The 11,100-nt window shown below is 42.1% G+C and overlaps 2 protein-coding genes across 2 annotated transcripts; both read right to left on the bottom strand.

The window, feature by feature from the left end:
* On the bottom strand, positions 1-8,009 carry gpd1b (glycerol-3-phosphate dehydrogenase 1b). Its single transcript, XM_042704597.1, has 8 exons — positions 7,856-8,009; positions 4,487-4,664; positions 3,937-4,077; positions 2,456-2,594; positions 2,121-2,233; positions 1,718-1,954; positions 1,040-1,146; positions 1-758 (listed from the first exon to the last, which is right to left on the bottom strand). Exons 1-8 carry the CDS (start codon positions 7,894-7,896, stop codon positions 662-664), a joined length of 1,053 nt encoding a protein of 350 aa, XP_042560531.1. The 5' UTR covers positions 7,897-8,009; the 3' UTR covers positions 1-661.
* Positions 8,010-8,232: 223 nt separating this feature from the next.
* Positions 8,233-10,920, bottom strand: LOC122129885 (SWI/SNF-related matrix-associated actin-dependent regulator of chromatin subfamily D member 1-like; the record flags this gene model as incomplete). Its single annotated transcript, XM_042704616.1, has 3 exons — positions 8,233-9,867; positions 10,145-10,246; positions 10,765-10,920. Coding segments are annotated over 3 exons (312 nt in total), but the record flags the coding sequence as incomplete, so codon positions are not given.
* Between the last annotated feature and the right edge of the window lie 180 nt (positions 10,921-11,100).

Genomic DNA, 11,100 nt, shown 5'->3' with positions numbered 1-11,100 from the left:
TTGCCATTTTAATTATTTATTTCAGGACAGTTTCTCTCTTTAACATGTGTGATACTCAGACATATATAAAACAAATCCAGGCACAGCCCTCAGATGACCTGACATGCGGAGAGGGTCATAAAGACAAGCTCTTCAGTGGTTATGAGTCCTGTTGAAGTTTCACAGAGGACAAAGTCCCGTGCACACAATGGTAGATGCTTTAGAGTCATAAGGCACTTTTTTTCTTTTCACGGCAATGATGGCAGATGGTTAGACTTCAATTACGATTATGCAACAGTTATAGAGTGGACCAATGATCCTCTCCTTCAAGTAAAGGGTTACTTAAGACAATCATTTAAATTTCGATATATCTTTTTTTTTTTAAGAAAATATAGATCACTATACAACTGTAATTCAAACCCATCGCCAAGGTATTAAAAAAAAATAAACCTCACCATTCAGTGTTAGCAGCATTGTGCTAGGGATGGACTGTTGAGAACTTGATGGGACTGAATGGACATAAGCACTTTGTGTGCTGAGGAGAGTAACTCTTCTCCCCTCTTTTTTTGGGATGCATATAGTACAAAAACACAGGCACGGTGATCTGAATCCCAACCCCTTTCCTCTTAAAATCTGATCATGTTCCCAAACACTTGCCCAATTGTTTGAGTTAGTCTAGTAGTTACATGTGCTCAGGGTGGTTCTGCAGGCAGGTAACAAACTCCTTAACGGGGTGCCCCTCAAAGCAGATCTGATAGACAGCATTGAAGAGTGGGAACCTGAGGGATGGAATGGGTGAATTACTAGTTAGATGCTGGGATGACAGGAAGCAGAGCATCATTGTGACATTCATATAAGTCTAATAAATATGATATAAATATAATAATAAATACAAACTCATCTCACCAGCTTAAACTAATAAATACACTGAAAAACTGTTCATGCATATTACCATATCCAGGTGAATATATCCATATTCATATTTACCAACCATTTACCAGAATAAGTGTCTTTTGGCTTGTTTGGGCTGCCCCATCACAGGGAGAATGAGCTCACTTACTTATCCACCATTTTTTTGACCTTGAGGATGTTGTGGACCTCTGCAGCGGTGGGTGGACCTTGCAGCTTTTGACCATTCAGCATCTCCTTCTCCAGCTCCTCAATCGTCTGGGGAGAGAGACAAGAGAACAGCTCGCATTAAAAGTACAGTCCATGATTCTGGCGTAAAGTTGCTGATATTTGAGCTCAACAGACAATCATATTACACCCCTCCCTTCCATGCCCCTGAAGCAGCATGATGCTTGTCTGCTGTATGAGTAGGATTACTATATGACTTGGTCCAAACCACTTTGCCTGTTTCCCATTTACAGAGCCAGAACTTTGTATGAATATTAGGTTTTTATTAGCACACTCACAGCACACGGTAAAGAACTGTGAGGAGCAATTTGCTGAATTTGAAAAGAAGTGTACTGGATTAGAATTGTGGACTGCATCTTTAAGCCTCTGACAAAAGCATCAGCTTAGAGGCTAGCGGCCATGAAGCTAGCAGCTAGGGAGCAGCTATGGCTTTTAGACACTTGTTTAGCATGCCCTCTCTTATACCTGAGGTTGCGGGACTGTCCATTGAGGGACAGTGCAAACATATGTGGCTCACACCAGTGGTAGGCTATTTTATGGCACAGTGCAGAGGCTGACTCTTTAGTTCACCACAACACCATGACATCCCTGTCTGACTCACCTTCCCTGTTTTGGCGAAGGCTTCGCCGATCTTGCGGTTGCGGCCGCCGTAGCATGTGGTGATGAGATCGGCCACGCCACAGCTCTCCAGGAATGTTGTGGGGGACACGGTACCTGAGGTGCAGAAGACCCGGGCGAATGCGATCATCTCCATCAGACCAAGCCGGATCACTGCGGCCTTGGTGTTGTCACCGTAGCCCAGCCCGTCACAGAAGCCGGCTCCCACGGCAACAATGTTCTAGAAGCCATCAAGGTGAGAAAAAGCTCAAAATGCGTCTTGTGTTCATAAATGTTAGGCAACTTTCATAACAACGTAATCTTGTTTACTGACATGAGAAGAAAACAAATACATTTAAAGTTTAGCAAAGTATCATAATCGACATACTTTTGGTAGTAAAACATACCTTCAGAGCTCCACAAATCTCTACAACATCAGCTTCTTCCACCACAGTCACCCGGAAGTTTTTGGTCTGCATCAGGTCTTTCAGTGTGGCCCCAATCTCTTTAGATTTACTGCCTTTAAAACAAAGACGTTTAAAGAAATATTTCATAGCTGAGATTTCACTGATGCAATAATATTTCAGTGACATAACAACATCTTCTACATTCTATTTTGAAATTCTATTTAAAAAAAAAAGATTGTTTCCCTTAGATATTTAGTTCCACTTAAAGATATTAACATGGATAATGAGGGGGGTTTAAGTTAAGCCACACTTTATAGCCCTTGATGATTTCTCACCGATTGTCGTCTCACAAAACTTCTCTTCTGCAACCTCATTGGCCAGATTGGCTCCCATTAGCACCGTCATGGTGATGCCCAACTTCTCTCGAATCACTTCAGTGATCAGCTTCAGGCCCTCTGGACCCTCATCGACACCCTACACACACACACGTATATGTTAATGTAATGTTTAAACTAACAGTATATTCACGCCCTCCCTTTGTACAAATGCAAAAGTATTTTATATGTACTACTATGCAGCACCTTGTGCAGCATTCACTGTATTAGAGGTGCTACACTACTATTCTCCTTCCACTTACAGTACCAGTCAAAAGTTTGGACACACCTTTAAGTGTTTTCTTTACTTTTATTATTTTCTACATTGTAGATTAATACTGAAGACATTTAAACTACGAAAAAACGCATATGGAATGATGTACTAAACAAAAAAAGTGTTATTTACCATGTAGAAAATAATAAAAGTAAAGAAAAAACTTCTCAAAAAATTAGAAGGTGTGTCCAAACTTTTGACTGGTACTGTATATACAACAATGGTACCAAAGTATGTCAATCAAACAGACCTCAGATCTTAGAGCTTAAATACTGTATGCCTCAGAGGACACACATCTTCAAAGTACTTCAAAGTTTCTACTACAGGAGGGTCAAAGTCTCTAAAAACACGACATGACAAATTGCTGTCTGGCCCTATCACCCTCTCTTTCTCTATGCTTTCTTGGTACTGCGTTTGCTACCTATAATGTCCAAAGTTCACACGGTCAGCGAGGGTTTTGCTCGAACTTTACTGGAGCGACTTTCAACATGTAACCTAACTTCACCGGTGCAGAGGTAGAGGTACTGTTGCAGAATGTAGATGTGTCCATTCTATGTCCCTTTTCATGTTACAAGCTTGTGCTTGTTGAACAAGTGGTGTGATGAATGATTTACTGGCTTTTACTTGTAGAGGTTTTACTGGTTCGGTTGGTTTCCTCACAATCTGACCGTGTACTGGGCGGGGCCTTCCTAACTTGCACTTCGACTAGCACTTAATTTGCACTTACAGCAGTTACATTCCTGCACCTCTTTTTTCTATTTCTTATGCAAAATAGTATTTATTGTTGCACTAGGTTTCTATTGCTCGTAGCTTGACTGTTCTCTGCCTTGTAAGTCGCTTTGGACAATAGCGACTGCTAAATGACTAAATGTAAATGTAAACAGGGAGCTGCCGGTAGCCCCGCCCGTTGGAAATAGCATGTGAACCAAGCCACTTTAAGGAATAGGGGGATCATGATTTTTCAACACTTAAAAAAAACACATTGTTTTACGTTTATAATAAGCACCGCTTGTGTTGTCTGGCTTTTATTTAATATTACTATATTATTCAAAATTATTTATTTGTGTTTACAATGATTGTTGGGGGGGACAACTTTATTGTAGCGGGGGGACACGTCCCCCCTGTCCCCCCCGGGATCTCCGCCTATGGAACAGACAAGGACACACACCTTGATGAGGGACATCCCCACGGCATCTGGCTTGATGTGGCTTTTGATGGTGTCACACAATTTTTTGATAAACTGGTGAGGGATGACGAAGATGAGGATGTCAGCTCCTTTCACAGACTCCACAAGGTCAGGGACAGCTACCTGCGGGGGTGGGGTGGGGTGGGGTGGGTTGAGGGTTACCATTCTCTTAGACCAAGAGTTCTCCATCCTGCCTCTAAACCTTCTCCTACACTGCATCTCTTCCAGCTGCCCCTGCGCCGCAAGTCTGACTGAACCCAACCGGGATGTTTACATTACATCATGCTAAGCCTTTACATTAGATCATGCTATACATAACAATGTGGTGATGTCAATCAAGCATATCTCTGCCATTCAAAACATTAAAATAGCATTTTATGACTACCAGTGTACAGAATATTCTCAACATCGTATCCCCCAATAACACATAACAAGCTGTACATCTATATCTGAGAAATCTATACTGTCTGGCTTCTTAGAGGACCCCTGTCTTCCCAAGTCTCTATATCCCCCTTACTACGTCCCTGCGTACCACATTGGGGGGCAGCTTGTGTCCGGGGAGGTACTTGACGTTCTCGTGGTCGTTGTTAATGATCTCTGTGAGCTTGCGTCCGTTCACCATCTCCTCAAACACCCACATGTTCACGGTGGTGTCAAACTTGGAGAGCTTCTCCGCGTTGGCACCCACGATCTTGGCAATGGCAGAGCCCCTATAGGGACAAACACACCTCAGTTTAGAAGAGAAGACATCAAGTTGCTTTGCCCTTGTTATCACTTCAAACACATTGAAGCAACAACTCAGGAAAGGACCAAGCCATATGAACCAGACTTTTTCCAAACTGCATGCTGTGTCACTATTTAGTTTGATCTCATTATGACCCTCGTTGCACCAAGCAGGGTGGTCCTACATTGTTCGGCAAGGCTTTTTTGAGAAATTTGTATTATTATGCTTTTCTTTCACCAATGGTTGGTTGACAATATCATATATGTACTCTTCACCAATCCACATGAAACTTGGTATGTGTGTAGCCCCACATGGCTGATCAGGAGTATAAGGTTTGTGTCTCTAGGTGTGTGTTTCCCTTCATGTTATCGTCCCCTGAAGTGGGGTAGGCTCAAAGCACTTTTTGGGCAATAGCTCAAAAACCGTTTTGCCAAAAATTCTGATTTTTTTTTGGCAAGTTAGCCTCTAGGAGGTGCATAACCCTAGCTCATTACGATTCATTTGTGGAGGCATGCCACCTGGTGAATAATGTTCAAAGGAAAAATCTAGCTCTTCAGTAGCCAATATCTTGTAATGTTTGAACCTTTACTTTACGAAATGTAACCCTACCCCACTACCAAATCATTTTGATGCACACCAACTTTCATTAAATTTTGTCCATCTGGGGCACTGCAACTGACACATTTGAAATTTGGTAAAATTATACTTGGCTACATTTGCTTACAGTTCCATTTGGCTCGCTCTACAAAATGGCCACCAATGGCCAATCAAATTTCAGCAGTCAAAACATGCATGTGTGATTGGGTAATCTTAATGAAATTTTGTATGGTCATTCATAATGGCATATAGAACCTATTTACCCAATTTCCATTTTCCCTTCACCTGCTGAAGCGGTCATTCAACCTGTTGCTACTTGGGGCAGTCTGCACAGTGTGCTTGGACCCCGATGATCGCTGCTTTTGTCTGTATATAAACGTATTATTATGATAGTATGATAGTTCCACGTTGGTGGAATGAGCTGCCCAGCACTACCAGAGCAGGGGCGTCCCTCTCTACCTTTAAGAAGCTTTTGAAGACCCAACTCTTCAGAGAGCACTTCCCGTCCTAACTGGCACTTCGACTAGTGCGTAACTTGCAATTACAGCAGTTACACTTCTGCACTCTTTCTTTCTTTTTATTTCATTTTGTTATATTTCTAATGTAAAGTAGTATTTATTTATTGTTACACCAGGTTCTATTGCTCGTAGCTTGAATATTCTCTCCCTTGTACGTCGCTTTGGACAAAAGCGTCTGCTAAATGACTAAATGTAAATGTAAATGTAGATAGATCTATTTGCTGCATTAAGTCTACATCTAGTATCATATTGAAACATATTCTTGCCTTCAACTAATAATTTTACATTTCATACATGCATATTTTGCAACACTTTGTCAATAAATGTCAAGTTCAGTTATACAATGAAGCTCATATTGTTGCTTACATGTAAATTTCACAAAATACTGCTGCAGGTTGTCTGTCAGTTGACTTGGATAATACCTGACCTTTACCTGACCTTTACTCTACCAGTTCTAATGTGACAGTCTCAAATGCAGTCAGCCTCTTTTAAGACGCTCCTTGACATTAATGAGACAAAGGCGATGCCCCCCATGGGATGTAGAGAGAACATCACTCACACCTCATGCACAGTAATCAAAGGGCTGGTGAGGGGATCTGTCCATCATAGTGGACAACAAACTCAGGATGAATTATGGTGGAGAACGTTTCCATAAAATGACAGCAGAGAATACTCTTACACAGCAGACTGAGTATCACCACAGACACAATCACATTCCATATATATTTTGTTTTAACTCTAAAGTGTCTTTGCATGGCCAGTACAAGGGCCACAGCAAGCTTTGGATGGATGTGAATAATCTTATGCTAGATCAAACTGACTCAACAAATCTGTTCCACAAGTTGACTATAGACAACACCGCAAGAAGCACGCCAAAAGTTGCAGAATATACGTAAAACACATTTTCTCAACACATTGGAATACATATGAAGATACAACAGCAGCATTAAACAAGTCTCGCTAGTAGTAGAACTAATCATCAAGCCAACACCCTTTCAAAGTGTCAATATAAAAAGTTTAAATAGGCCTACTATTGAGAACTAGACAACCGTGCTTCCATCTGAGGATTGCATTTATAAATGAGGCCAATATATTATCTGACTAAAGCAGGCTTTTAGATAGAGGCCTACAAAAAAAACTGGACAGATTCCATTAGTAAAAACTAGTGCATTGAGTATACATGGACCAGCCTGCCCAGGAATGGGTGATGAGTTTACAATCTGTGATCCACTAGTTCACCTAAACTGTAATTCACAGGACCTATTCTAAAGGGATGCAGACTTTCAAACACATTCAGAAGTGCACGTTAGATCGGTCGCAATTTCATTGCTATTTCTACTGCTATATTTCTTGTGGAGGCACCTTTTTCAAGAACCAAGATAAGAAACCACTTCACACCACATGTTAAATTAGAGCCAAACTGTAGCCCAAAGGTATAAAAATGCGGCAAAGAGAATGACTAAACGCCACCGTATCCCCTCTGCTGGTAGCCATAGAAACAAACTCAACTGCGCACAATGAAATTAAGGGCTTGAGGTATTAAATCTGAGAAAGCTTACTTTTTCTTAGCGGTATATTTCAACGTGTCAGTAGAAAATACAGTTTTGGATATTCACTGTGGACGCATAATCTTACATGTTAAATAGCAGTGGTATATTTTTGACCACCCCCTCTCAGCTGTGCTGTAAGGGACGAGTTGAGTTTTCAGACAGGACCGTGTATTTGTAGCTATGACTATGGTGTGGGTTGCGCGAATTCAGATCGACCGATAAAAATGCAGTCATGAGATCATGTCCAAAATCAGGAACACTCGGCGCTTTTCAGTATCACCAGATGCACACAAAAAAAGCATCACCAGGACAACAAAACTTCAAACCGACGTCCCTTTAACAACACCCATCTAAGGACTTCGCGCACAACTACACGACCGGGGCCAGCACACAGGCTACAGTCAACCTCCAGCGTAACATTTTTTGGGGAGATGAATTTGATTTAGCTGCAAACACGACATTCCAACTTCAAAGGCTAACAAGCAAACTACACTGCGTGAAATGTTACTTACCAGTTGCCAGAGCCAATAATGCAGACTTTTTTGGCTGCCATAGTCCAGAACCTACCAGGCTAAGCTAAAGTAACCGGTTTCTGTCGGAGCGCTTGCACGGACAAGCTGCAGCTGAGTCGGTGCATCTTTATACCCGAGAGTAGCATGATACCCCCAGGAGCCAAGCACGCCTCCTCAACTCTATTGGCCCATACCGCCGAAAATCTTACATGCTGGACATTAATACGTTCACAACACAACAGATGCCTGTAACGATGGCTTAAACCAATACAATAGTGATGGTACTTCGATTCCTGTGTCTTAACCCACTGTCAAAGTATTGAAATTGCATGAAGAAAAACACCAGAAAAATCACTGCAATGGTATAAACAAGAGCGTTTGGCATCAATACAAGTTCATCTTTATTTAGACAAAGGGATACAGAAATAATGACGTGTTTGGTCCATGAAAGAAAAAGGTTAACAGAGATCTCAAACCTGGATATCCAAGACATACAATCTCCTATTAGCCAAAAAGGGCAAAAAAAAAAAGTGTCAAAACAATGCCATGTCAAAGACAACAAATAATCATTACAAATGTTTATATATTTAACAACAAAAAGAATCAAAAATAGAAAATGAATTTGCCACTTCTATACATATTTTAAGTAACGTAGAAGCTATGGTTCTACATCACTAGAGCATTGCATGATCCACTCAGTAGCAACCAAACCGGCAAACCCGTTTCATCCTTCACACGTTGCCAATGCGCGGCTACTGCAGTAGGTATCAGAGGGCAGGAACCCACGCCGAGTATACAACAGCAACTACCCTGGATACAGCCCAGTGTAGAACGGATCTGACATGGATCAGTTCCAGATAAGGAACGCATCTGACCTAAACTCAGCCATCTGGGTAGGAATGCTACAGCATCTGAAGTATGTATCTCAGGGCACACTACATCCGACAGAGAGGTTACCTGTATGCATCTGAGAGTAGCCTACAGCAGGTACAGAGGCTGATATATCCATCTGATGGTATACTGCAGCAAGTACACTGGCTGAAGTATGCACCAGAGACCATGACTGCTGAACTGTTTGAGTTGTATATTCTAATTGGGAAATAAAAGACAGACCGGTGGAATAGACTACCTGAGTGTTGACTGATAATCTAGCTGGGCCACTGGCTGCTGTGTTGATCAATGCACTTTCTTTTCTGCGTTGCTAGCTCCTCCTATAGTCTGCTTCTATTAATATTTACAACCATAGCTACTTCCTCTAGAATTTTCTATGCCTAATGTACAAGACTACTGTACTTTTATATAGTTCATTTAATGAGAACACAAGACCTACATGAAAAGCTAACCTCTTCACAAAAGATAATTATAAAAAGGCCCATTAACATATTCTAACAATCTTGCTTTAAGGAGGGGGGGTTTAAAAAAAAAAATTAAAGGTTTTTAGATCTGGTTAGCAGAGCTGGGATAAGGCAAACACCTTTAGGAATACAATTCATAGTGTTTAGATATGAGTTAACTCATATGTCAGGGATATCAAATGGAAAGCTTTTTTCATAGTACTGTGGAATTAGTGTGTATGTGACGTACATTTTCCCCACTATGAAATGTAAAGAATGTCCATCTTCAGAGCAGTCACCTCAACACACTCACAACACTCACACGCGCACGCACCACTGCGATTAAAATAGGCCGACTTCATAACCGCCCCCCACCGGCTGAGTCAGCACGGGAGGGAAAAAGCCTTTACAGCACTGAACACACATCCACACAGATGAGCAAATCATGGGAACAGTCTGAGGAACCGTGATAACCACCCTGCACGCTTCAGGGCAGGAGAAGCCCAGGGTGGATTATGGGCAACTGCGATGCAATGAGGCAAGTGCCTGGAACCCCAGACATCACTGCCCTGCATCAAACATGGCTGCCAGAGGCGCAGGCAGGTGAGCGGGTCGGGAGGCCGTTTATGTGTTCCTGATGCCCAGAGCCTGTTCCAGCTCCTGTCTCCTCTGCTGGACCTGATGGGAGGCAGACAGAAGACACGAGTTCATGACATGGGTGAACAGGAGGCCCCTTCAGAAGGGGCCGCAAGAGCAGTATGAGCATGCCTGGGGTAAACGGTGTGAACACAAGGGGCAAACTCTATAATAAAGCCAAAAGGAGCATCATTTCTATTTTACCATGTTTAACCAAATTACCCCCCATTTTCAAGAGGGTGATGGGGAAAGTTCTCGGTCTCGCATTTCTTGACGTACCAGCACAGAGGCTCCTGACTGAGTGCATTGAGTTCTGTACCTTAGAGTAGAAGTACCGGCACACAGCCTCCTGAGCCCAGGGCTGGAAGTAGAAATCTGCACGACGCTCCTCTTCTGGGTTTCCCACCACATCAGTCATCGTCTGTTAGACACACACACAGCACAGGTTAGGTTAGGTCCAACAGGTCGCACAGGTATCACAACTCCATCAATTTTATACACTTTCATTTAACTACATCTCACATCACTTTTATACATACACACACACACACACACACACACACACACACACACACACACACACACACACATATATATATATTTCACACAAGCTTCTACTCAAGGCAACACACTTTTATGTGTCTCTTTCTGTTTCATTAGAAGTCTTAGCAGTGTAAGAGTTGCTCCCTGCCAATAGGCAGCCTCTTAAATCACTGTTGCACAGAGAGAAATGCATGGACAGCAAACTTTAGGACAAGATCACACAACAATGGCATGGCACATAAATAAACAATGTTATTCATAATACATTTAGGTCTTCCAAGTTGGCAATCACTTTAAAGACAACACAAATATTAAGTATATATATACACGCATGTGTCTACATGTGAGACAGAGAGAGTGTGGAAGGAAGGATCGAGAGAGAGCGAGTTCTCATACCTTGAGGTCTCTGCACTGAGACTGCAGCCAGTCATTGATGAAGCCCTGTGGGTCTCTGGCGAAGCTCAGCATGAACTCTCTCTGGGTCTTCAGCTGATTGATGGTCTCAATGGTCTCATGGATCTTTAAGAGAAAGCAACTTAAACAGTCAGAATACTCGCAGACACACACACACAGAATGGATATGTATTTAAAAATAACCCATGTGTGTGTGCGCACACACAAACATATACACACACAGGTTACAATAAACAGTGCTCAACAAAGGCACTCTCTCCATGATACAGTTGTTGTCATGGTTACTGCACCTACAATGCTGCAGAGTGGTGGTGGTCA

This window comes from Clupea harengus, unplaced genomic scaffold (genome assembly GCF_900700415.2).
Source record: "Clupea harengus unplaced genomic scaffold, Ch_v2.0.2, whole genome shotgun sequence".
NCBI classification, from domain to species: Eukaryota; Metazoa; Chordata; class Actinopteri; order Clupeiformes; family Clupeidae; genus Clupea; species Clupea harengus.
This window is presented reverse-complemented; position numbering and strand designations above follow the sequence as displayed.

Excerpts from the sequence above, each read along its gene's own strand:
- gpd1b (XM_042704597.1), bottom strand. The coding sequence starts at position 7,896 with ATGGCAGCCAAAAAAGTCTGCATTATTGGCTCTGGCAACTG. Across the intron at positions 2,595-3,936 it reads TGGGGATGTCCCTCATCAAG|GGTGTCGATGAGGGTCCAGA; the intron begins GTGTGTGTCCTT and ends GTGTGTGTGTAG. Across the intron at positions 759-1,039 it reads GTCAAAAAAATGGTGGATAA|GTTCCCACTCTTCAATGCTG; the intron begins GTAAGTGAGCTC and ends TCCATCCCTCAG.